The sequence below is a fragment of the Mobula hypostoma genome, chromosome 4 (genome assembly GCF_963921235.1).
Source record: "Mobula hypostoma chromosome 4, sMobHyp1.1, whole genome shotgun sequence".
Taxonomy (NCBI): domain Eukaryota; kingdom Metazoa; phylum Chordata; class Chondrichthyes; order Myliobatiformes; family Myliobatidae; genus Mobula; species Mobula hypostoma.
The window spans coordinates 42,193,432-42,220,824 of record NC_086100.1 but is presented as its reverse complement, the minus strand read 5'-3'; the positions used below and the strand labels follow the sequence as shown (position 1 = coordinate 42,220,824).

Genomic DNA, 27,393 nt, shown 5'->3' with positions numbered 1-27,393 from the left:
ATGGAAAAAACAGAGCCTGATTTCATACCTGAATGACCTGGCTCGAAGGTTGAAATTTCCTTGTTACAGATTTGTCCATCATATTAAAGTTTTACTGCTTTTATTCCTCTGGATTTCTGTTATTTGATAAACTGCAATATCTCTCAACATTCCAATTCATGGGAAAACAAGCAATTTGTGCAATTTCTCATATCCACTTCAAGCCCAGTGATTTTTATGAGTTTGTGGGGGAGCATACCCTGAGTTTTATAGTTACCATCGTCATGTTCAATTGCTCATTAAAATACCAACATATTATCCAATCAATTACAGAATGATGTTTAGTTACTCGACCATTACATGATTTATTGATGCTATTTACTTACAAACCCAATAAATCACAGAAACAAGATTTGGGATGGTATAGTAATAGAACTGAATATTATGTTTAAGTACAATTTGGATAAAAGATCTGTTGGGGTATAAAAATAAGACCTGACCCAAACTATTAATTTTCATATCCCTAACCCAGTCCAACTAAAACTGTTCTTGACTAATAGTGATACCTCTACACCTCCTGATCTGTATGAGGCTCAAACAGCTAATATATTAATCCTAAATCACCCAACTATATGCTGGTTATATTTTACCAAAAAAAATCACCCTGACTTGGTAGGAAAATAATGTGTAGAGAGCTGTGCCAGGCCACCACAGCAAAACCTGACTCGATGCCAGCTCTCATTGTGTTCACATTGGGTAGTCAGACTCCAGTCTGGATGATTAAATGAAAATATCGTACTGATAAGCTCTAAATGGGGGTAATCTTCATGTAATAAATACTGACAAAGGACATTGCAACTGGCTGCTGATTAGAACCACATCTGAACTGCAAGCAGGTGAATGTTCTTGTGTTGGTATACTTTGAAGAAACCTGGGCAATAGTTAACCAAACAAATCAACGATTGTAATAACTTAAGATACAGTCTAATGATTTTCACATGCTGCTTTTTGTCCTTGGGAATTTGACTGCACTTAGAATTATTTTTGCACCCACTGACTGGTAGCCAAGTGTTTCGCAGGTTGGCTGATTTATATATCCATTAGATTGGCAAAATTACTGTGCAAAATGGGAACAAAATGGGAAAGTGGAGCACAGCTATTGAAAATATAATTCAACCAGGAAGCTCAACAACAAACTAAGTGCAATCAGGCAGAGAGCCTGCCTCTCTCTGGGCTGAGGGGAGTTTAGTGATGATGGATGTTTTTGACTTGTGATTCTTCATGAAGCCTGCCAAGCACTCCCATCGGCATTTGCTAACTTAGCCCATCTCAAAACCCTTCCCTTACTTTAACAGGCTAAGGCCTCCATGACTACAGCTCTCTCAGTTATGTAGCCTTTGGCTTTTTATTCATTTTTTCTGCATGGTTGGGGAGAAGAGTCGGATCGGTGGGGGATTGTTCTGGGAGGAGAAAATAAACAGGTTGGGCCTTATTAGGGTTTATAGGAGGAAAGGATAATTTCCCTGAAAAGTACAAAACTCTTAACACATGCAGGAATGTTTTCTCTGGGTGGTGCTGAGGTAAAAGATCAGCCATGACTTCAGTGAATGATGGAGAAGACACAGTCCTGCCACTATTGCTTAGAACATTGAACTTAGAACCATACATCACACTACAGTTCCTTCGGCCCATAATGTTGTGCGAACCTTTAAACGCAATCCAAGATCAATCCAGTGTTCTCACTCCTGTACAGTCCTCCATTTTTCTTCCTACCATGTGCCTGTCTACCAGTCTCTTAAATGTCACTAATGTATCTACCTTAACTACCCCTGGTGGCATGAACCATGCACCAACAACTCTCCATGTAAAAAGAAAACATTACCTTTGACATTACCCCTGCCCCCCCCATACTTTCCTCCAATCACTTTAAAGATATGCCCTCTCATATTAGCCATTTCTGCCCTGGACGAAAGGCACTGGCTGTCCCCTCTATCAATGCCTCTGATCATCTTCTACACCTGTATCAAGTCAACTCTCATCCTCCTTTCCTTCAGAGAGAAGTACAAGTTTATTTTCTTTGTTACAAGAAGAATTAGGGCAGAATGATTGTTAGCAGCGGGATTCTAAAGGAAAGTGTAATTAATTTTGAGGTATATAAGGGAAGCATCACTCTGAGTCACTTTATGCTTGCCATGAAGCTCCATGTAGAAACAATTCCCACATGTATTGATGTCTTCCCCACTTTCAGCACTACTTCACCACCCAACTGGTCCAACCCCAACCTTAAATTTCAGAAAAAAGGGAAATAGGAAGTCTTTGATTGATGTAATATAATTTCACAATCTCAGAACATCTGTGATCAACTGAGTTATTTTTTAAGTGTGGTCACATTACAATCTTGGAAAAATGGCAGCCAACGGATAAACTGCGGGAACTCATTGGTGAGGTTCAATCTGTTAAGTAACCCAATTATGTTCTGGAGATGTTGAAGATTGAATTGAATTGACTTTATTTCTTGCATCCTTCACACACATGAGGAGTAAAAATCTTTGTTACGTTTACGTTTCTGTCTAAATGTGCAATCATAGTCATTCATAATAATTTGTAATATATAGAACGGTCAATGTAACATAGAATACACTCAGCAGCAGCTGGAATAGATTGTGGTTGGGGTGACTCGGGGCCCCCCAATGATCCTACAGGGCCTTTTTACACATCTGTCTTTGTAAATGTCCTGAATCATGGGAAGTTCACAACTACAGATGTGCTGGGCTATCTGCATCACTCTCTGCAGAATTGTGCGATTAAGGGAGGTACAGCTCCCATCCCAGGCAGGTATGGTTCCCAGATGAAATATTGATCAGGACATTAGGAATAACTCCGATTCTCTTCAAAACAAGTGATGCATGTGCATTCATGCTTTCTACCACACATGGCACGTGATCTCTAAAGTATGATATTCTGGTCAGAAAGATTTAACGAGCACTGGATTGATCCTCACTAATACGAGTTCCTGCAGTCTACCTGCTTCTCTGTCAGCCTTGTTTAGCTCATCTTGTGCATTGCTTGCTTTCTAAACCCAGACATTGGTTTAGAATCTTTTACCTAAAGTAAGAAGGATGAATGAGGATGTGATTCTCAATAATTCAGTACACATGGAGGATGATGGTGTGTGTTTGTGTGTCTCAATTTATAATATTAATCATCAATAATTCCCACTTGGCCATAATGTGCTTTGGAATGTCCTGAGGTTGCCAATGTAAATGTCTTTCCTTGCTTGCTTCAGACTACATGATTGGCAGAGAATGGGGTGGTGAGGATATGGTAGAAACCAAGGCAATGGTACTCGATTACTTGGAATTGGTGGTGACGCAGAAATCTTGGGGGTTCATCCAGCGAGTAAGTCTATGGAATACTGTCTGTACGCAGCCTATGAGAACGAACAGGAAAGTACAGAAATTCATTCCAGGTTTACAAAGGGAGAGCACGAGAGAAAGAAAAGGGTCTCGTGCGGCAGTGGCAGACCATGCTTCAAAGAATTTAAAAAAATGGATCAGCTCAGTGATAATTTACTTCTTTGGAATTGATTTTCAGTTTTTAATCAGTAGATTGGTAAATAATATTGAGGATTAACTGCTTGGTTATGATGTTAAGGTTTTGGGGCAGGACATATTATTCCAGTTTTACCACTTGGAGAGCAGCAGTATTTAAATGGAAGAGATGAGAAAAATGGAAAATAAAGTCTGATTGAAATACTTCACAAATCACAACCAATGGGGCATTATAAAGTACCTGATGGACAAGCAGTTAAATGTAATCACTTATTTCAGGGCTTTCAATATGAGAGAACTGCCCATGATTGATGTCCACCAAAAGTGAAACAAATTGTAAACTTATTTTAATGTATGGGCCTGCTTTTAGAAGAAGAAGATACGTCAAAATAGGCTGAATTTTGGGATTAGTCACCTAAAATTCCATTTCAATTGTCATTACATCTTTAGAAAGTAGTGTTGGAACTTGTGACTATGATTACCTTAGACCATAAGACATAGGAACAGAATTAGGCCATTTGGCCCATCGAGTCTGCTTCGCCATTCAATCATGGCTGATCCCTTTCTCCCCTCCTCAGCCTTCTCCCTGTAACCTTTGATACCATGTCCAATCAAGAACCAATCAAGCTCTGCCTTATATACACTCAATGATCTGGCCTCCACAGCTACCTGTGGTAACAAATTCCACAAATTCACCACCTCTGGCTAAAGAAATTTCTCTGCATCTGTTTTAAATGGATGCCCCTCTATCCAGAGGCTGTGCCCTCTTGACCTAAACTGCCCCACTGTGGGAAACATCCTTTCCACGTTTACTCTGTTTAGGCATTTCAATATTTGTAAGGTTTCAATGAGATCCTCCTTCATCCTTCTAAATTCCAGCGAGTACAGGCCCAGAGTCATCAAACGTTTCTCATATGATAACCATTTCATTCCCTGAATCATCTTTGTGAACCTCCTCTGCACCCTCTCCAAAGCCAGCACATTTTTTTAGATGAGCAGCCCAAAGCTGTTCACAATACTTGAGGTGAGGCCTCACGAATGCCTTATAAAGCCTCAGCATCTAGAAATGAATACTAACATTGCATTGCCTTCCTCACCACCAACTCAACCTTCAATTTAACCTTTAGGGTGCTCTGCACAAGGATTCCCAAGTCCCTTTGCATCATAGATCTTTGGATTTTCTCCCCATTTAGAAAATGATCTGCAAATTTATTTCTACTATCAAAGTGCATGATCATGCATTTTCCAACATTGTATTTTATTTGCCACTTTCTTGCCCATTCTTCTAAATCTGTCTAAGACCTTCTGCAGCCTAGCTGTTTCCTCAACACTACCTGCCCCTCCACCATTCTTCGTATCATCTGCAAACTTGGCAACAAAGCCATCTATTCTATTATCTAAATAATTGATATACAGCATAAAAAGAAGCGGTCCCAACACCAATCCCTGCAGAACACCATTAGTTGCTAGCAGCCAACCAAATAAGGATCCTTTTATTCCCACTTGCTGCCTCCTATCAATCACCAATGCTCTAACCATGCAGTAACTTTCCTGAAATATCATGGGCTTTTAACTTGGCCTCACGTGTGGTACTTTGTCAAAGGCCTTCTGAAAGTCCAAATATACCACATCCACTGCATCCCCTTTATCTATCCTACTTGTGATCACCTCAAAGAATTCCAACAGGTTTGTCAGGCAAAATTTCCCCTTAAAGAAACCATGCTGACTTTATCCTATCTTGTCCTGTGTCACTAAGCACTCCATAACCTCATCCTTAACAATAGACTCCAATCTCTTCCCAACCAGAGGTCAGGCTAACTGGTCTATAATTTCCTTCCTGTTGTCTTCCTTCATTTTCAGAGTCGAGTGATATTTGCAATTTTCCTGTCCTCTGGCACCAGGCCAGAGTCCAATGATTTTAGGAAGTTCATTACTAATGCCTTCGCAATCTCTACTGCTACCTCTTTCAGAACCCTAGGGTACAGTTCGTCTGGTCACAGTGACTTTATGTACCCTTAGGTCTTTCAGCTTTCTGAGCACCTTTTCTGTTGTAATAGTAACTGCACTCACATCTCTTCCCTCACACCTTTCAACATCTGGTGCAATATTAGCAGTGAAGACTGATGTAAAATACTCATTTAGTTCATCTGCCATCTCCTTGGCCCTGATTATTATTTCTCCGGCCTCATTTTCTAGCGGTCCTGTTCCACTCTCATCTTTTATTTTTTACATACTTGAAAAAGCTTTTACTGTCCATTTTGATATTGTTTGATAGCTTGCTTTCATATTTCATCTTTTCTCTCCCGATCATTCTTTAAATTGCTCTCTGTAGGTTTTTAAAAGCATCTCAATCCTTTATCTTCCACTAATTTTTGCTTTGTTGTATGGCTCTCTTTTGCTTTTACATTAGCTTTGACTTCCTTTGTTAGCCACGGTTGTACTATTTTGCCATTTGAAGATTCCTTTGTTTTTGGAATACATCTATCCTGCACCTTCATTTTTCAGGCATAGCACAGGTAGCAATCCAGAAATTACTACCCTGGAGGTCCTGCTTCTTAGCTTTCAGCTAGCTCTCTAAATTTTCTCTTCAGGACCTCTTTGCTTTTCCTTCCTATGTCACTGGTACCAATACGTATCAAAACATCTGGCTGCTCTCCCCTCCACTCCAAAATCCTGTGGGTGAGATCCAAGATGTCCCTGACCCAGGCATCTGGGAGCCAACATACCATTTGGATGTCCCATTCACGTCCACAGGAACTCCTTTTGGGGGAGGGGGGCAAGTAAATAGTATAGTATAAGAAAACCAAAATGCAGAAATATATTAGAAATTGATTTTTTGGATCATTGACTCTTTTGACCTATGATCTAGAACCAGGAATTTTTTTCTTTAAATATTTCCAGCATTTCTTGTCCTCCAATTGAAAGCATCCTAAACCAAAACACAAAGCATGTTCACCTTCAGCAGCATCACATTTATTTGCAGTTAGTAGTATACATAAGGCACAAAAAATTATCTTTGATTCTTAGTGAAGAGACCCGCCATTGGTTGAGGTTGACCGTGGATGTTGTGTTCTAGCTGTCTACATTCAGTTGATACCTACGACAGTATACATGCCAGGGCAATACAAATGGAGATCAAGCTGTTGACTCTTAGTAGAAATATATTTTAGTGCATGGAGATATTAGCATAGAAGTAATTAGTTAATGTGTTTACTCCATTGCATTTTTGTCTCTAGGAGAAAATACTTTGTTATAGCATACTCTGACTTTGAGACATGAAGGTATTAAAAATTCAACATTAAATCACACTGGCATATAGAAATTGCTCAGTGAAACCATTATTCAATTTTCCTTTGAGATATTTTCAAATATTCTGGAAATATATTTAAGTACTGTTTTATACAAGAGGGAACTGTGTCAAAGATTAAAATGTATTCCAATCCAGAAACATCCATTTAGCTACTTAAAACTAATAAACCTGTACATATTTACAAAATATAAAACTCCTCCACTGTATCGCATTAATTAAGTAGATTATGTTTTAGTACCAGTAAGTGACATTTACCCAGACAATCATGTTGTGATGATGTACACCAGGAATGGAAATGGATCACTGCAAATGCTTTTAACCCACAGGAAAGAACACCATGTGCTGTAATTGGTGTGGAAGCAACAGAATTTACATTTCAGATACCTTATCATTGGAATTAACAGCACATAGTGGGGCAGAATATAAATAGTAGATTCATGCATATTAATTTATACCTGATGAGTTCTTAAAATAGGCGGTCAGGAGGAGCCAAATATTTTCTCACACAAAGCAGGCAACCATATTGTTTCCTTTCTCCTTCCTGCTCTGGAAAGACTAAAGTTCCTAAGTTTGATACTTTTCAGTCTACTCAGCACTAAAAAAAAGTGTTTAATTTACTGACAAGTGCTTTTTAAGTAATTCATAATATCCTGAAGGTAACTATGCACAATATACCTATGCTGCGCCTTAACAGAAACCAACAAACATACAGATTTCATGAACTCTTTTTCTTTATTAAAAAAAACATAAGAAACAGAAAAGGAATAAATTACTTGGCCCCTTGCATCCGTACAATAACATCATAGCTAATCTTTTACCTTAGCGCCATTTTCCTGTACTAATTCCATATATACCTAATATCAAACAATCTATCAATCTTTGCCTTGAAAATATTCAGCTCTTCAGCAGAAAATTCTTAGAGTCTTCAGCTTCTGGATGCAGATATTTTTTCTCATACTAGTCCTTCATGACTTTTTTTTTAAGACTTAACAACTTGTTTCCAAAGAGCCCAGCAAGCAGAAACAGTATTCCTGAATCTAGCTAGTCAAACTTAACAAGAACATTGTATGTTTCATCAAGGTATTTTTGCCCGCAGAATGCTGCTCACTGTATGTTTTTTGTTGTTTGCACTGTTCTCTGTAAACTTTAGAAACTGTTGTGCATGAAAATCCTAGGAAATCAGCAGTTTCTGAGATACTCAAACTACGCTCCCCACCCCATCTGGCACTAACAATCATTCCATGGTCAAAATCACTTTTCTTAGATCACGTTTCTTCCCCATTCTGATGTTTGGTCAAAACAACTGAACCTTTTGACCATGTCTGCAAGCTTTTATGCATAGAGTTACTGCCACACGATTGGCTGATTAGGTATTTGCATTAACGAGAAGGTGTATATTTCAATATTGGAACATATTTGAACTATTTCAAATGGCCAGCTTGAGGTTAACATGATAGCTATATCTATTTGGGAACTTATATAATACTCAGAGGTCATAATCACAATTGCTTCCAAGCCACACCTTGATTATCATTCACCATGGGCTTATACGACCCCATAGAATTAGTCAAAATGTATAAAGGTGTACGTTTTTGAGGTTTGATTCTTCTCATTCATACAACTCCAGATAAATAATTAACTTGTGTCAAATTCAATCAAAAGCAACATACGTGAGTCGTAGCACTGACGGTGTTAAAGGTGGGTAAATACTGGACATTAAAACTGAGTAACTGTAAAAAGAGACTGACAGTTTTCACTTTCATAACCTTGAGGTACCAAAGTTAGAAGTGGCATATCTGTAGCCAACCTGACTGAAAATGAACTGAGACAAATTAGGAGTTAAACTGGAACTTGACCATTTTACACTTGTGCAATTAGAGAAACCCATCGTGTCAGGATAAATATTTAAAACATGTAGACTGTAACCTGGACAGTTACTCAAAAATTTATGCTTTTCTTATCAAGTCACTTCTCTATATGTGTCAGAAGATTCCATTATAAGTACAATTCATCACTTCGCCACCCTTTTCTACCTGACCATTTACAATATACCACAGATCTCTTGCATTAGGGTTCAAGTTACCTTCAATGCTGTAAATTTTTCATGTATGCTTAAGATACTGTATTAGCGTGAGCGCTTTCTTTAACACGCCAGAAAAGACTGCAATACAAATCCAGTCAATGGTTTTACAAAGTACGAATAGAATTTCTTAGCCATTAAAAACTCATGCATTCTGTTAATGACTGAAGACTAAAGCTACCGATGAGTGTGGTACCATGGCACAGCAAGAGGAGTCGCTGCCTAACAGTGCCAGAGGATCCCGACCTTGGGTACGATTCTGTGCCGGCTTGCGTGATCTGTGATCGTAAGTGTTCTGGTCTCCTCCCACATCCCAAAGACGTGGTATAGTAGGCTACTTTGCAATGATAAATCTCCCCTAGTGTCCAGTTGACTGATATCATCTAGGGAGAGCTCATGAGAATTTGAAAAATGGGATTAAAATAAAATTAATGAAAATAAGTGGTTGATGCTCCATGAGGACTCAGTGCGCTTAAGGTCTGGTCTCTAGATTATAGATCAAATGAGGTTGTATTGTTTAATTTTCTGAAGTGTGCACCTATCAATAATTCAGTTGTTTGGATATTAATGATGAAATAAACATTCTTAAGGAAACTTGTAGAATTTTTTAAAATTAAGCCGCTTGTTATTGAGATTGGCGAGCATTGATTTTTACATGACAGCCAGTCTTCAGGTATCATTTAATTCTTCCTGAAATAAGGGTATGATTTTGAGTATGAAAGACTGTCATAGAATATCGTAATAAAATGTTGAATTATGATGCTTCAAAAAGTCAATTAAAATATTTCTGCATGCTCACTGCAGAATATCTGCTCCGGTATTAATATCCCAGCAACTGAATTATTAACATGTATACAACTCTGAAACTAAACAAGATAACCTGAGGCAAAGATCAAAATCAATAACTTGTACAGTGACATTAGCATTAATTCTCAATTGTCTTCTATGTTAGCATCAAAATGATAGGCACTTGCGGGTAACTTATTAAAATTAATGTGTTAAGGGGCTCCTGTTTAATAATGATGGGATAGAATATAAATACTAAATGCATTTTTTTGTTCAGCAAGAATCCCATATCTTCATAGGGCATGCAGGATCATTTAAAATAGATATACCATTTTCATTTACATTTTCTTCTAACCTAGGAGATATATTTTGAACTAAGTGTGAACTCATAGATTCATGTAAAGCTGAACTTTTAGAAAAACTGCCACTTTAAATATTTGAAGAACACCCCAGCTTTGATTTCCAAGTACAGCTCATTCAGAAAATAAAATCAAAAATGCCAAATAGACAATAGGAAATTTATTTAAAATTGCTGCAGCCATGGAGCTTTTCTACAAGAACAATTGCTTGTTGCATTGATCATTATTCGTATTCAGGACTGTGCAGTATGCACTATTTTTGATGTTTTACTATAGCTTTGTATATAGTGATCCCTAGACTATTATTTCAGATCATTTTACAAATGTATATATTTTAACACCTAGTTATGAGATTTTGGAAGTTAGATTAATATATTCTTTCCTTTTGCTCTTTTTTTTGGGTTGGAGAGAATCCATGATTTGCCAGTGGGAGATTCCATAAAAATTAGTGTTACAATAGCTGACTACAAACAACCACAGCAACTGTTGAGAGTTATTCCTTTAACAGAATACAGTCTCAGAGTATCCAAAGCCAATCTACTTTGGATTAAACAAGCCACGTTCTTGGTTCTAAAAGCCTTAGAAACTTAGAGTCAACTAACATGGCTCTCATAACAACAGGATGCATCAAAAGAGTAACAGAAATATAGTTGGTAGTAATTTCTCAATTCATAAACCAGAACTCACAGCAGGATTAGATACAATTCAATAGACATGCTGTGTCTGTATCACCTTTTTTTTGCCAGAGTAATCTAAAACTAAACCCAGAGCTCTGCTCTTTCTAGTAGATTCACTTTGCTTCAAATATTTATCCACACTTAAATTAAAATATGCAATGGTCCAGAGCTCAATTATTCCCTTTAGAAAATCAGTCCATGCCTGAACCTCTTCCTGAATAAGCAAGTCGTATTTTAAATCTCAGCAATGATCTTAAATTAATGAGCCTTCAGAACAGAATCCCCTGCCGGGAAAGGGATTTTTCTCCATTCATCAGCTCACTAGTTCCATTGATGGACAACTGAGGGCTTTTTGGAGATTAACCTACACCACACATGTTTATTGTGCAGAAGTCAAGAAGCAAAGTCATTACTGATAAATGTAAGCAAAAAGTGTATTTTTGTAACTGAAAGAGAACCTGCAGTAAGCATAGAGCATAAAAATTAAATATACATAGTCATAAATCTGCTCTTTTATTCATTGGCTACAGTTTAATCAATCTGTTCTGATGACTTCATGATACAAGATGCAAAAAAAAAATCTACAATATGCCCAAAACTACATTTTTTTTCCTTTAAGAAGCTATGAACAGCAAATGCAAACATAAAAATCAGAAGCAGGAATAGGTCACTTGACTCTGCTCTGCCATTTAATAAGATCATGGCTGATCTGATGTAACCACATCATGACTGCTGTGGCAGCCACTGAAACAACAGTGACCCCCCCACCCCCCGAAGAAGTCAGCTTCCTGTATTTTTATTTGATCCTCAATAATTATTTTTAACATCTCCATTTTGGCACATCCCAATATATCAAAACAAAAGTGGAAAATGCTGGAAATACTCAGGAGAACCAGTACTTCTCCTTTCTCCTCAACCATGGCTTTCCCTTTACCAAACCAGCAAGCTTCTCAAACATTTCTGTCCCTCTCACACCCATCTGTCCTCCGTCACGATTCTCCAACTCAAAACTTGTTTGCCCCCTTCAATGCACTCCAGCCCTTTTACGCCTCACTTCTTACCGTCCAGAACCCAAAGACGTTTTTACATTTACTATACTGCATTCCATCCACTCTTCTCTGTAATGGGGAACCAGAAGATATCTGCTTTGCAGAAATCCTCCATCCAGTTTGCAAAGATAAGCCTGAACTTCCTGTTTTAATTCTCTATCCCACATGCACTCAGATCTGTGTTTTGGTCTTCATCACTGTCTCAACAAAGACCAATGTAAGCTTGAGAAATAGCAACACACACACACACACACACTTTCCAGCATGTTGTGTGTGCTGCTCTCGATTTCCAGCATCTGCAGATTTTCTCATGTTTGCCATATCTTTTGAACCATCTGAACTAAATACTGAATTCAACAATTCCAGATGCTCAGACATTCCAGTACTGTGTATCTCACGTACACAGCATTTGTTTTCACCCTCCTTTTGGTACCTTCACTAGACACACCTTTAAAAACTCAGTTTTACTGCCATCCTTTGGCTTACACAACCACTTATGTCATTTAGTCTTTTGTCCTCTCCACCCCTCTTCATTTTCTTTGCAACTGTATCTAATTCCATTTCTAACTTTTCATAATTATGATGAAAGACTATTGACTGGAAACGTTAACTTGATCTGTATGAATGGAATGCAAGACAAGCTTTTCACTTGTCTCAGTACTTTTGACAATGATAAACCAATAGCTACAACTTCATTACTCTCTTCACACAGATGCTACTTCGAATGATGAACAGTTCCAGGATTGCTGTGTTTCTCAAAAAAATTTACGCTATTTGCTTGATTTATCAAAAAAGATCAGGAAGTACAATAAATTTGCATGCCCATTTATAACAATTAAACTTAGTATGGTCTGTTAAACAATTCTCCCTAAAATCCTGGAAAAGCACTGTATAACAGGTAGGCTAATTGGTATTTACAGCTTTATTTTGCTATTGGTTAAACTGCAATCTCAACCTTCGCTGTGATAATTCTAAACCTATTGCTCTGATGATACAGAACTAGAAAAACTGAACCAACAGATCAGAGAGTATAATTTACACCTCAAGTGACCAAGAAAACGTTGCCTAAAAGTTTAGAGATTATTAAAAAAAGCCCTCAAAATGTCATGGTTAAAAACGTAAACCAAGTGGCATTGTCTTTAACTCTAGGATCCACTTTTCTCACTGCAAACTATTTTAACTATATGTTTTGAGGATATACTTTGTCCTTGACCATTTTTCAACGACGTCTAGCATTACTCATGTTGAAATGTTTCAATTACAATTTGTGAAGAAAAAAAAAACACAATTTCAGAATACAGGAAGATATCTGTAAATTTAGCAATAATCCAATTGAAAATATTAGATTATTGCTGCAAAGATCAAGTATTTCTTCTGATTAAAATAAAATTTAAGTTGTTCATATCTGATGGAAGAAATTAAAACTTTTAGTAGTTTTAATATTTTCATGATACATTATGGAAGCACAATATAACTTGTTAGAAGTAACTCATATTTGATGTACGTTTTAAGAATTTTTTTTTTTTTTTAGAAGAACTCCTGTGAGGTTTCTTCAAATCTAGAAGTGCTGATTGTGCTGATGGATACAGTGGATTTCACCTTTGCCACTGTATGCAGAGGAAGAAAGTGAACTACTAATAGCAATGCCAGATGCATGAACATCAATCCCTTTGTTCATTTTCAGCAATTTGGATCTATAGCAGTGGTTCCAGACTGTGGTCTACAGACCCCTTGCTTAATGGTATTGGTCCATGGCATAAAAAAGGTTAGAAAACCCTGATCTAAAATATCAGAAAGTTTCCAAGCTTGCACTTTTACTAGCAGCACCACTGTCTTCGTAACCACCACAATCAATAGTATAAAATGCAATATCTAAAGATCAATACTGGTGACTGCACTAATTCCATGAATTAACATAGTAGGTCCCAGGTCCCTGGTCAAGATATCAAGCTGCTCTAGGTATCTTTCATGTAGAGTAATGTCTGCGGGAGGCCGTGGTAGGTATAGAAAGCGGATTGCAGGATGGGTGTCCTGCTCTAAAATCATCTTATTTACAGCTATCAGATAGTCGTTTGAGATTTTCATTGCATTAGTCGGGAAATTATTTACAAAATTACCCTCTTGAGGCATCTGCTTGTGCCAATGTAATGCAGCAACATCATCCCAATGCAGGGTTTTAATTGAACCTTTAATACGTAGCTGACCTAAAAGCAGTTTTAATTTTTTCTCATGCTCTCCAGCACTGTTCCCAGATTCAACACACAAAAAGATACGTAGCTTGGCTGTCCTCCAGGAACGTACCATGTTAAGAATACATGCCATTTGTAACAGAAACAAACTGCAAGTATCTACATAATTAGCACTGTCAGGACGTAGTGGATTGAGTGGCCACACATCAATGGAGACTTCGTAATTCTTGCGGTTGAACAGATCAGCTTTGTTTAGCTGGTTGAAGTATCGGGCCAAGCAAACATTTTTTAACATTTTAATGGAATCGGAGATAATGCCCACATACTCTTTGCCTGACAGTGCCTTGGGAGAGGAGCGATGTCTGACTGCAGGGAAATGTGGCAGTAGGCTGGAATTATCATCACTGTTGATAGAAGAATTATCTGAAAATGCTGGAATTTGTTGTAAGCCATCCTCGGGAACACAGTCATCATAGAAACCAAGGATAAGAGTATTGGGTCTCATTCCACCTAAAAAAAAAGGCAGTATAAAGACAGGATCTTAATACCCTAAGATGAAAATGTCAACGCAGGTTTGCCTTTACTGATCATCCAAGAATAAAACAATTGCTATGAATATTGGTTTAAAATGAATTGAGTTTTTAAATTTACCTAGACCAGAGATGAATAAAAGATGTTGTACTCCATGACGCACTGAATCAGAGAGTGTAAGGCTGACAAATGATTTTACATTCAACGCATCAACCAAGCTTAACCAGGAATCATACTGTGCCTGAAGAGGATCAGAAGGCATCTCATCTAAAAGGCAGAACATAGGAGTATTTAAGTTACTTTTACTTGTTTATACAGACTTTTATTTACCCAACATTTATGCAGATACTGACGAAACAGAAATCTTTTTAACTGTTAATAACATGCAAACTGAAATGACACAATCATTCTAAATGTAGTGTATTCAGTTCATTGGGGACTAGTATATTTTGGCCCAGTTAGCAAAGTTTCATGGAAATAGTTAAAAAAGTATTAAAACACAAACTCAGTAACAAATTATGCATTTAAATATAAAACAAATACCAACAGAACTACAGTACTATAAAACTGTATATTAGTTCCTAATAGTTACTGATGGAGGAATTCATCCAGTGTACACAATGAACAAAATCAGTGCAGACACTAGTGCAGATAATGGACTGTCTTCATACAATTCTGTTGCCAATTGCATCCCCCACATCTTCATTTTCATTGTAATATTCAAGATGATAGTCCATATCTTCAAATACTATGTAGTTCCTAACTTGTTGAAGTAGTGAAATTGTTTAATTTTCACTTCTGTCCATTTCTGGCACCTCCAAGCCAGAATGCTAGAAACTGCAGTGAGCAGAACAGTTCGGAATTGTCTTCCTGCTAATTTCTCGCCGACTATCGGTGACAAATATCGCTGGTTTTTGAACACAGACACAACTGACACTAGTTAGAACCTGTCCAGCAACAGACTCCTGCCCAGTTAAGTGGCATAGTGCCCCAAATAAATGTTAATTCATTTTTGTTCTTTAAGAGTTGTCCCAAATTCACAGCTTCCCCAATTAACAGATAGCCCGATTAACCGGAACCACTGTACGCAACAGACAATTTGATAAATACTTTTGGAATGGTGAAAAGATTTGATAATAAATGAGAAAACTTCGATGGGGACTGCTGCTTCCTCCTGGCTACTACTGAATTATCTGTCTTACTCAGGTGATTAATGGTCGCATTTACTGGTTGCTGGAAGGCACTGAATTGACAACAGCAGAGTTTCAATACATTGGCAAAATCTTGTCATGTAAGCTGTTGCTTATTCATCCTATTCAGGCAAATATTTAACATTGAATTGAATGTTTGTTACCCTGGTTACCAAATCAAGAAAAAAAACACACTGCCTACATTCAAGATTTTAACCCCCCCCCGCCATACTCATCTCATCAACACATATCAGTCTCCCAATCACGATGTTGAAACAATGGATGCCATCAAAGCTGAACAACCTACGATCTGCCACCTGAGTGAACTCTCAAATCAGAGTGACCACCATTCATGTAATACACTGGCTAAAATATGCATAATAACAAACTTAGATTTATAACTGTTCACGTCAAAGTTATCAAATGTTAGCTGCATGATGAAATATATTTTAAACAAATGCAATTTTGTAGAACCTGGCTCAGCAATAAAAATGGCGTGCATCATGCTGACATAATAAATCAGCACAGACAGTTTCATATGCTGCGAGGTTATACACAAATTGCAATGTGGTAATAAAAGTACATTTCTTGTTTTTGAAATGATTATTTGCCCTGTGGTTATTTCAGATAAACAAATGCTTATTTTTAAGGGTTACTTATGAAAAATGAACAAATTAATTCAATGACAAACAGAGCTGAGAGGGCTGGCAGAACATAGGACGAACAAATGGAAAAGAGGGCGTTCATCAAAAATAATATTATGCTCCTGGAAATGAATGACGTGCTTAAGCAGCAAAGGTTCTATTTGGGTATAGCTGAAAAAACTAGAATACTGTTACACATAACAGAACCAAAATTGTGAGAAACAGACAGATAAGTTTATCTCAGAAAATAAAACAGTGCTGTCTCTGGATGTGCGTGCGTGTGTGTGTGTGTGTGTGTGTGTGTGTGGAGGGTGTTAATTTACTCAATAGTCATTTAGAAGCACATGCACAATAAAAGCAAAAGAAATTACTGAAAAGTGCACAACAAATTGTCTAGATCAATTTATGTCTACCCAATGAGAAAGAACAGATTTTTTGATTTAATTCCAAGCATTTCATCGGGAAATCATTTGAGAACTAATGATGACAATATCATAACAGGTGGAAAGTAATCATGAAATAAGATAATAAACTATCAAAAATACTTTATTTCAGCAAGTGAAAATGATCTGGCGCAGATGAACTGGAAATAAATAATGACAGGTGGAACAGAAAATATGCAGAAGGAAGCCTTTAACCAGATAATGTAGCCATATCTTTTCATTAGGCATCTTGCTCTTAACATGAAAGTGAATGCATCTAAAATTAGAGCTCCCTAGACCAGTGATTCCTAACTTTTCAGTCAGTATAGATTTAGCGATACTTTAGAAAGACTGGACTTGCACCAAAATAAGTTTCTCTTGCATACTGTGTATATAGATCAGGTCACTGCACAGCGGAACAAGGTAAAAAAAAACCCAGCAGAATACAGAATAAATTATAACAACTGCAGAGAAAGTACAGAAGTGCACAATAAGGTGCAAAATCAATGAGCTAGATTGAGGTCTAGAGTCCATATTATTTTAATATGGGTTACTAGAGGACTTATAATAACTTGAGTCTGGCTTGTGTATCTTTTGCCTGATGGGAGAGGGGAGAAGAGGGGTCTTTGGTTATGGTGGCTACTTTATTGAGGCAGTGAGAAGAGTAGACAGGGCCCATGCAGGGGTGGTCCTTGATGTGCTGAGCTGTATCCACAACTCTCTGCAATTTCTTTCAATCAGGGGGAAAGCAGTTGCCTTACAAAGCTTCGACGTATCCAGACAGAATGCTTTCTATAATGCATCAATAAAAATTGGTAAGGATTGATGAGGGCACGCCAAATTTCCTTTGCCTCCTGAGGAAATAGAGGCATTTGTGAGTTTTCTCGTCATGGTGTCCATATGGTGACGTTTTAACTCCTAGGAACTTGTAGCTCTCAACCTCAGTTCATTGTGTAGACCAGAATATTTGCAATGCCCCCCCTTCCTGAAATCAGCAACCAATAAAATGGCATCTTGACTAAACCCTTCCCTTCAGTGCCACTGAGGGAAAGGTTGTTATCCTGACACCATGTTACTAAACTCTATCTCCTTCCTGTACTTGGACTCATAGTTATTTGAGATAAAGCCCACTACAGTAGTATAATCTGCAATCTTGTAGACCTTCTCTTCATCTTTTTTTCTCCAGTCCTGTTGAAGGCTCTTGGCCCGAAATGTTGACTGTATTCTTTTCCATAGATGCTGCCTGGTCTGCTGAGTTCCTCCAGAATTTTGCGTGTGTTGCTTGGATTTCCCACATCTGCTGATTTTCTCTTGTCTATGATCAGGGGTTCTCAACCTTTCTTATGCCATGGACCCTTACCATTAACTGAAGGGGCTGTGGACCCCAGGTTGGGAACTCCTGTTGGAGATGGTACCACTATATCATCTACAAGTTCACAAGGAGGTTGAGGTTACTGTGCAAAGCAAAAGAGGAAGATTGAGAGATTTTGGATGTCAAGGAAATCAAACAAAATGACTTTAGTACAGGAAAATGGCACGATGTCAAAAGATCAATCATGATCTTGGTGAACGCCAGAACAAGTACAAGAGGCCAAATGGCATATTTCTGCTTCTATGTCTTACGCTGTTCCAGAAATGGCAAAAGATTTTGCTGGAATCTTACAACACTCCAGCGGAGCTTAGGAGGGTTAATGGCGCCTAACAGCGACTCCTTTGCCTGCATCTTCGGAAGCAGCTCTATTTCCATCTTTAATATCTTTATTTTTCACTTTCAGGGTTCTTTTGAAGACCCTGACCTGGAGTTACACACTGACTTCGGTTCTTTGCGGGAATGGGACCTGTTGTCGGGGTTCCACAACTGGCTGTTATTCGACATGCCAAGGGTTTGGCCTGACAGTCATAGTCATACTTTATTGATCCTGAGGGAAATTGGTTTTCTTTACAGTTGCACCATAATTAAATAGTAATAATACCATAAATAATTAAATAGTAATATGTAAATTATGCCAGGAAATAAGTCCAGGACCAGCCTATTGGCTCAGGGTGTCTGATCCTCCAAGGGAGGAGTTGTAAAGTTTGATGGCCACAGGCAGGAATGACTTACTATGACGTTCAAGTGTTGCATCTCGGTGGAATGAGTCTCTGGCTGAATGTACTCCTGTGCCCAACCAGTCCATTATGTAGTGGATGGGAGACATTGTCCAAGATGGCATGCAACTTGGACAACATCCTCTTCTCAGACACCACCGTCAGAGAGTCCAGTTCCATCCCCAAAACATCACTGGCCTTACGAATGAGTTTGTTGATTCTGTTGGTGTCTGCTATCCTCAGCCTGCTGCCCCAGCACACAACAGCAAACAAGATAGCACTGGCCACCACAAACTCATAGAACATCCTCAGCATCGTCCGACAGATGTTAAAGGACCTCAGTCTCCTCAGGAAATAGAGACGGCTCTGACCCTTCTTGTAGACAGCCTCAGTGTTCCTTGACCAGTCCAGTTTATTGTCAATTCGTATCCCCAGGTATTTGTAATCCTCCACCATGTCCACACTGACCCCCTGGATGGAAACAGGGGTCACCAGTGCCTTAGCTCTCCTCTGGTCTACCACCAGCTCCTTAGTCTTTTTCACATTAAGCTGCAGATAACTCTGCTCGAGATCGAGACTGGAGAGTCTCAATCATGTTTGGAAGCCTAAGATCTCGGGGTCTGGAGACGAGTGGATCGAGGGTCAGTGTCACGGCAGGAAACTCGTGTGTTGTCGGGGAGGCTGGAAGATCTTTCGCTGTGGGCCCGAAGACCCAAGGTTTTTGCGTTTTTCGGACACAGAGCTCGAAGAAAGCGATGAAATAGACTTTTAAAATTGAAAACCAGTGGGTGGTTGTTATGTCTCCTGCTAGCTGTGAAAATGGGGGACACCTTCCTCCCCCTTACCAGGGAGAGAGAGAACCCGTGGTTTGTCGAATTTCAGATGAAATGTGAAGTCTTTAGGGTAACTTTGGTCTGTGTCTCCGCTATTGCTTAGCACACGCTTGGGCTCGGTGATGGTACTGATGTGTGTTTTTTTTTGCTGGTGGGGCGGGGGAAATCATTGCTCTCTGCCGCTTACGTGTGGGAGGGGGCAGCTGGGTGGGACTTTGGAGTTCTCATGTTTAAATGTCGGTTCATTCTTTGGGGCACTTCTCTGTTTTCATGGATGTTTGTGAAGAAAAAGCATTTCAGGATATATATTGTATACATTTCTCTGACATTAAATTTGACCTTTGAACCTTTGAACACTCCTTGGGTATAGTAGTACTGGAGAGATGAAGACGTTATACTCTTATTCACAAAAAGGCCACCAATTAGGCAGCAAAACAGCAGGACAAGAGGCAAACTGAAGCAAAAATTAATGTTCAGTGCACATGGTTCATTGAACATTAAATAAAGAATGATCTACAAAATGCAATAAAAGAATGCTTAATGAAATTTCAAGTTGTATGACAAAATAAGATGTTTGTAAAACTATTTTTTGGGATCTGTGCCTCAGTGGCAGAGACCAACATGTATTCCCCATCCCTAGCTGCCCTTAAGAAACTGGTGCTGAATGGCTTCCTTGCACCTCTGCGGACTTCCTTATAATGATACTTCCCTCATTTCATTGGGCAGAGTTCCAGGACATTGAGCTAGTGACAATGAATGACTGGCAAAATATTTCTTAATCAGGTTGGCGTGCAACTTTGTAGAGCAGCTGCAAATGGCAATATTCCCATATGGCCTTGGCTTGCTTGGCAGTAGAGATCATAAATTTTGGATGCTGTAGAGTAATCTAGGGAGCTATTTTCTCCCTGATACCCACTGACTTCAATTTTCAATCAGGACTCTGTATTGCTAAAGGTAGTTACTCACCCTCTATCTTTCAAATTCAGCTTTTAGTCCATGTTAAGATTAAGACAGTAATGAGGTCCAGGGCGATATGGTCTTAGCAAACAACAAATTGAGCACCTGTGAGCAAGTGATTGGAGACTAATAATTGTCAACGACACCGTCTATCTATCATTTTGTTGATAGTTAAGAATAGAGATTGATAGTCACAATTGTTTTTCTCAAAGACAAGGTGGTTAATGGAAAACTCATTAGAGATATCAAGAAATTTTATTGGACTATGGAAAGAGAACAGTACAGTGGGATGAACAGCATTTCTCTTTCGAATAGCTGACTTTTTGACTAGGAATAGATATTTTCAAAATTGGCAAATTCTCACAGAATATCAACTCAAAATCCAAAATACTTTGTGAGAGATGTGTGTCTTTGGCTAGGACTGCTAAACACGTGGTCTGCTGTGCCTGCTACACACGGATCCACTGAAGTCCATGAAACTGACCGTGTGCTTAACAAATATAAAAGCAGTTGTCAAGTACTTGTGTATACCTTCAGTGATGACAATTAAATGTGAATTTCTCTTATTCTATTTCTGAATCTTGTAGTCTTTTGGATGTGTAGCCATATTCCTGTAAAATTCGTTTTCTCCAAAATACATCTCAAGGTATTCATACAAAATTAAATAATTCAAACAAAATGTTTCATTGTTTTATGATTTACAGCTGAGGAAGAATTTTCTTTTAACATATGATAGCTGAGAAAAAGGCCAACACTTAGTGAGGTATTCATAATCACTCTAAACCTCTATCATTTATCTGTTTCAAGGTCATACTGTGCTGTCAGGTGGTTATTAATAAAAATGTAAAGTGGATGTTTAACGCTTCTAGTAAGTGCTCCATTATGTGTGTTACAGTTGAAGGCATTTTAAACTTTTATCTTTAAAGTATTGTTATACTTTATGTATAATAAAGACGGTTTGGATTTCTCAAACATTACAGTTTGTGAATTATTGTCTCTTGGTTAAAACTGCAACACCACGTTAGCTATGGAATAGACTTGATATATTCGAGCAAAGCCAGAAACTACTGGAAATACTTAACTAGTTAAATGGTATCTATGAAGAAGAAGACCTGATTTCCAGCACCTGATGTATTTTGCTAATGAAATACTGGAGCTCATTCCACAGATGAATTTGAATCTATTGGCAGGAAAAAGGTACTGCAACGATTCAATACATCTATAAATTGGCCGTGAACTGGGTTTTAACATAAATCAATGGGTCTATGAATCTTTATGACAGAGTAAATGCATAAAGCTGCAGGTAGTAAGCACACCAAAAGAGATTTAGATTAGATTTAGGGTTAGAGCCTCAAGCAGAAGAACTGGAAAATATAAGCGCTACAAAACAGTGGCCAAGGCATTTTTCAAACATAAAATCATTTAGATTAAAACTAGGCACATTCCCACAAAACTATATTTAACTGAATGAGAACAGTCATTAACATGCAAAAGAACTTAGAAATGATACTTGAAACAAAACTGAAGCCTGTATTTATGCTAAGTTCAAGATTATTGTGGTTCAACTGTACATACATATATCACCAAATGAGACAACATTCCTCTGGACTAAGGTACACAACAGAGTACAAATAACTCACACACATAACACAAACTAATATAGCCTCAGATAAATTAGCATATAATAAGGTGCACACAGTATAGGATACAAGTTAAAAAGTAAACAGGATAACACTACTGACGCTCCATACGTGGTGAGACCTGGGTGGTGGCCAGGGGTTCAGTAGATTCATGGCCTGGGGGAAGAAGCTGTTTCCCACCCGAGTAGTCCTCGTCTTAATACTACGGTACCTCCTGACTGATGGTAGGGGGTTAAAGAGATTAGTGAATGATGGGAGGGGTCACTAACAATGTATAAGGGTCCTGTGTACACAGTTCTCCTGATAAATGTACCTAATGGGTGGATGAGAGACCCCGGTGATCCTCTTAGCTGTCCTCGCAATCCTTTGTAGGGACTTGCAGTCAGATGCCTTTTAATTCCCATACCAGACAGCAATGTAGCTGGTCAGGACACTATCAATGGTGCCCCAGTAAAAAGCTGGTTAAAATGGAGGGTGGGGTGGGGGGAGCCTCACTTACCTGAATCTCCTCAGAAAGTGGAAACCCTGTTGTGCTTTCAGGGACCAGGTGAGATCAGTCATTATATGTACTCCCAGAAACTTAGTACTCCTAATTCTCTCCACCGAGCAGCAGACATCCCACCTCTCCTGGAAGTTCCGGGAGTCTCCCGCATATTAATAGTGGCTCCCTGATGCCCGCAAATTATATACAATGCCCCAGAAATTGATTTTTTTTGAGAGCGAGTGTGAGAGAACGTGCGAGAGAGAGCGAGAGAGCGAGCGCAAGAGCAAGAAAGCAAGCGCAAGACAGCGAGCGTGAGAGAGAGAGACAGAGCGAGAGCAAGAAAGCAAGCACGCGCGCGAGAGCGAGAAAGCAAGCGCGACTGAGAGCGACCACAAGCGAGAGAGTGCGCGTGCGAGAGACAGAGAGAACGAGAGCAAGAGCAAGAGCGAGAGTGTTCCAAAAAAATAAAATATGAAACGTACGTCACCCCAGACTACACTAAAGTGTACCCCTGCCTAATAGGGGTCAAAATAATGACAGCGTTGCTCGCTGCACTGTTTGCAACAGTGATTTTTCTATTGCCCATGGTGGGTTAAGACTGTAAAAGACATGTTGAGGTGAGTTTAACAGGTGTCATTCATTCATTCATTTGCATAGCTAACATTATTTAAACTAGCTGGCCAGTTGCTAAGGAGCTACTCTATTGCAGACATCCCACCTCTCCCGGGAGTCTCCCGCAAATCGATGGTGCTACCTCCCTGAAATGAGTTTTTTCAGGGTGGGATGTCTGGATTAGCCGTGTTTGTGGTACGGCCTGCACTTTTCTGAGTCCACAAGCATCTCTTTAGTCTTGTCCATGTTGAGACTTAAGCTGTAATCACACCATTCTACCAGCTGCTCTACCCCATCTCTGTATGGCGTCTTGCTGTCGTTGCTGATGAGGCCAACTGTTGTGTCATCACCAAACTAGATGATTCAGTTTGAACTGGATCGCGCTGTACAGTCATGCATTAGCGATGTGAACAGCAGCGTGCTGAGCATAAAGCCTGGGGTGCGCCAGTGCTCACAGTGATGGAGCTAGAGATATTTATGCCAACACAGACTGACTGTGGCGTTTCTCTCAAGAAATCCAGCATCCAGTTACATAGAGAGGTGTTGAGGCACAGCGAGGACAGTTCATCCACCAGCTTCTGAGGTACGATCGTATTGAATGCCGAGCTGGTCAATAAACAGCATCCTGGCATATAGGCCACCATTTTCCAGGTGGCACAGGATGGAATGGAGAGTAGAGTCAATGACATCATTAGTAGACCGATTTGGGCAGTAGGCGAACTGGAAAGGGTCCAATACAGCAAGAAGATGGGATTTAATGTGTTCCATAACCAGTGGCTCAAAGCACTTAATTACTGTTGAGGTCAGTGCCACTTATGGTAGCCTTTGAGCCAGGTTACTATCGCCCTCGGGCTCTGGGATGACGGAGGCTGCCTTGAAGCCTGAGGGGACAGTGGACTGACTGTCTGTTAGAACCTCACTTTACACTCAGGAAGTAGAGAGAAAAAGAGAGAATGCATAAATATTTAGGGGGAAATGACAAGAAATCTATGAAAAATAATGAAATAGGTCAAAGGAAAATCATGCTTTGTTGCTGACTAGAAAAGCATAAGACCAGATATTAAATTAGTATTTTGCCACTCAAAAAGGTCTGTGGCAATGGGATAGTTAAGGATAAAGTCAAGAATGTGAAATAATGAGCAATCTTAGTTGCAGAGGAAAAAGAAACACTATGAAAGGCAGCAGATCACAAAATTGTGAATCATAGTCGACAGAAAGAACAAATAGTAGAGGTGTTAACTATAAACGAACTCCCATGGATATGGAACTAGTACAGTGGATAACAAACACCTCAATGTAACAGATCAGCTCAGACATTTGGGACACCTTTAGTAACTTGTCCTAACAACTTAAATGCTAGATCTGGCAAAGAGATAAAATTATACTTCTTAATGTTAATTAATGTCCTTGTAAGGCTAACTAACAGCAACCACACCCATTTTTAAAACACAAATTGGAGCTGATATATTTCCAAGTTCCTTACGAAAAGGAAGCCAACATCTCAAAGGATCTATCTTGGATTCAACACATTGATGCAATCACGAAGAAGTCACGCCCGTGGCTCTGCTTCATTAAGAGCTTGAGAAGAGTTGGCATGTTACCTAACGTCCTTGCAAGTTTGACTAGAGTACGGTGCAGAGCATTCTGACTGGTTCCATTAATGCCTGACATGGAGCCTTCAGAGGGGGCTACAGACAGTTGCGGCCCCAGCCAGCTCCATCACAGGCACAACCTTCCTCACCTTCGAGGGCATCGTCAAGAGGCAGTGCCTCAGGCAAGAAGGTGGCACCCATCAGTAAGGACTCTTACCATCTGGAACATGCTCTCTTCAGGTATGGGAGCCTGAAGACCCACACAACAGCATCCACAAATTTACTAATCAAGTCTTGTGTATTTGCATCCAAATCAGTTATCAATACCAACGGCCCCAACACCAGTCCCTGGAGCACACCACCAGGTGCAGGCTTCATTCTGAGAAACAACTTACTTCGCCCCCTCATTATCAAGGTTCTCATCTTGATGGGAACCTCACTATATCTCATTATCAGAGGTTCAGTAAACTTACCAGGTTTACCCTTCACCCTGATAGGAGCAGGCTGCTCTTGGACACCATCTGTCACAATCTTAAAAACAATCATACCTGCCATTAATTCCTTTCCTTTCAAACAGGCTCACCTGACTGACCTCTGCTAGATCTTGTCTGATTCCCACAAAATTAGCCCCTCTCCAAAACTAGGTCCCTAATTTTTGGACCTGCCCTATCCCTTTCCATCACTATCTTAAAACTAACAGAACTGCGGTCACTAGAGCTGAAGTGCTCCCTTATTGCCAATTCAGTTACTTGCCCAGCCTCCCTCCTTAAGTTGTCCAGAATTATCCTTTCCTGAATGGGGTCCCTCTATATATTGACTCAGGAGATTTCATAAAATCCACCCCCCATCCAAGCCCTTAACACTCTTGGTAGCCCAGTCAATACTGGAAAAGTTAAAATCTGCCATGAATACAACGGTATTATTCTTACAACTATGAGTAATTTCACTGCACACCTGCTTCTCAAGTTCCCACGGATTATTGGAGGTCCATAAAAGCCCCACTATACTGAACCTTCCCTTTTTGTTTCTATTCATATGGCCTCTCTGGATGATCCCACAATAATGTCATCTCTAAGTGCTGCTTTTACATCCTCCACTACAGCCTTTCTTTGCTTTCCTGTACCTCTGTCACGCCTGTGGTGTCTGTATCCTGGATTACTGAGCTGCCAGTCCTGTCCTTCTCTCAACATCCCACTCCTCAGGGTCAGAGTTCATCCGCCTTATCCGTCAAAGCTCTAACACTGAAACAAAGCTGCGTATTCCAATCCCTGGCCATCCTGATTACTAAACTTGCTCCATGGCTACAGGTTTCTTCCATGACTTGCTCATACTGAGAGTCCTCCTGCCCCCGCCAATCTACTTTAATCCTTCCCGTGAAGCACAGGCAACTTTCCCTGCAATTCTATTGGTCCCTCACTGTTTTAAATGCAACACTAACCTCCTGTACCGGGCACCTCTACCTTAGAAGAGATCCCGATGGTCCAAGAACCTGAATTCCTGGCTCGCTGAACCAGTTTGTCGGCCATGAATTTACCCAGCCTCTGATTTTATTTCTCACCTCACCAGCTGGTGGCGCTGAGCATAAAATGGTGACACTACACTCAAGGACCTGCTTCTTAATCCCTTGCTTCACTCCCAAAACTCACTCTGCAGGACTGCATCGCCTGTTCTAGCTACTTTTCAAAAGCCTACCGGTAGTTAATTCCATTTTTGCTAGTACTTCTCATTTTCTAAGTGGAAGTTGTATGGCAGCAGGTGCCTGACTACTTCTCTCTGCCAAATTTACCCAGGATCTTACTGCCTTGTTCAGCTCTATGAACTAAACATACCTCCCAATTCTTGCTTGGGCAGTTACCACAGGCCTTGATCCAGGCAGTGCCATGATACGTTGCCCCAATATGGTCAAGGGGAACTTTCATATCTCAGTTGATGCCCTCCTTCAACTGCGCTCTCTCTCTGCTGCCCCATCCCAATCCATCACCTCTTCCCTGTCTGCCGCCTCTTCTCCTGCCCCTGTCCCAACAGCAGCATCAGGGGTTACTCTGCCATTAGGCATTCCTTTTGTATTTAGTCTCCCAAGAGATTCCCCACCATGACCACAGCTCCTCTGTTGGCAATACAGAAAATAAAATCATATGGACAGCCAAGATTCTTTGTAAGTACAAGAAGACCTGATCAATATGGAATCATGGGTAATTCTACCCATGACAGTCTTTGAAAAGAAGAACTAAATAACATGGCTGTGCAAAAACACATCATAGATCTCCTTATTTTAAAAGGAAGCATAAAATACCAAGACAAAATTAGACTAGATTTACATATAAGATTCGTTCAGTTGTAGATAAAATATTGTGCTCAGTTTCAAATGCCCCACTTTAGAATAATGAGGTTTGTAAAGAAATACATGAAAAAAAGAATCA

General features: G+C 39.5%; 1 protein-coding gene across 1 annotated transcript in view; it reads right to left on the bottom strand.

Moving 5' to 3' along the window:
- Positions 1–6,464: 6,464 nt before the first annotated feature.
- Positions 6,465–27,393, bottom strand: part of zgc:153039 (uncharacterized protein LOC767698 homolog) — a 134,306-nt gene continuing 113,377 nt past the window's right edge. Inside the window, exons 12-13 of the mRNA XM_063045709.1 lie at positions 14,632–14,778; positions 6,465–14,490 (exon numbers count right to left, since the gene is read on the bottom strand). Of these exons, the coding sequence (XP_062901779.1) occupies positions 13,664–14,490; positions 14,632–14,778 (974 nt within the window). The 3' untranslated portion in view covers positions 6,465–13,663. The remainder of the gene's footprint in view (positions 14,491–14,631; positions 14,779–27,393) is intronic.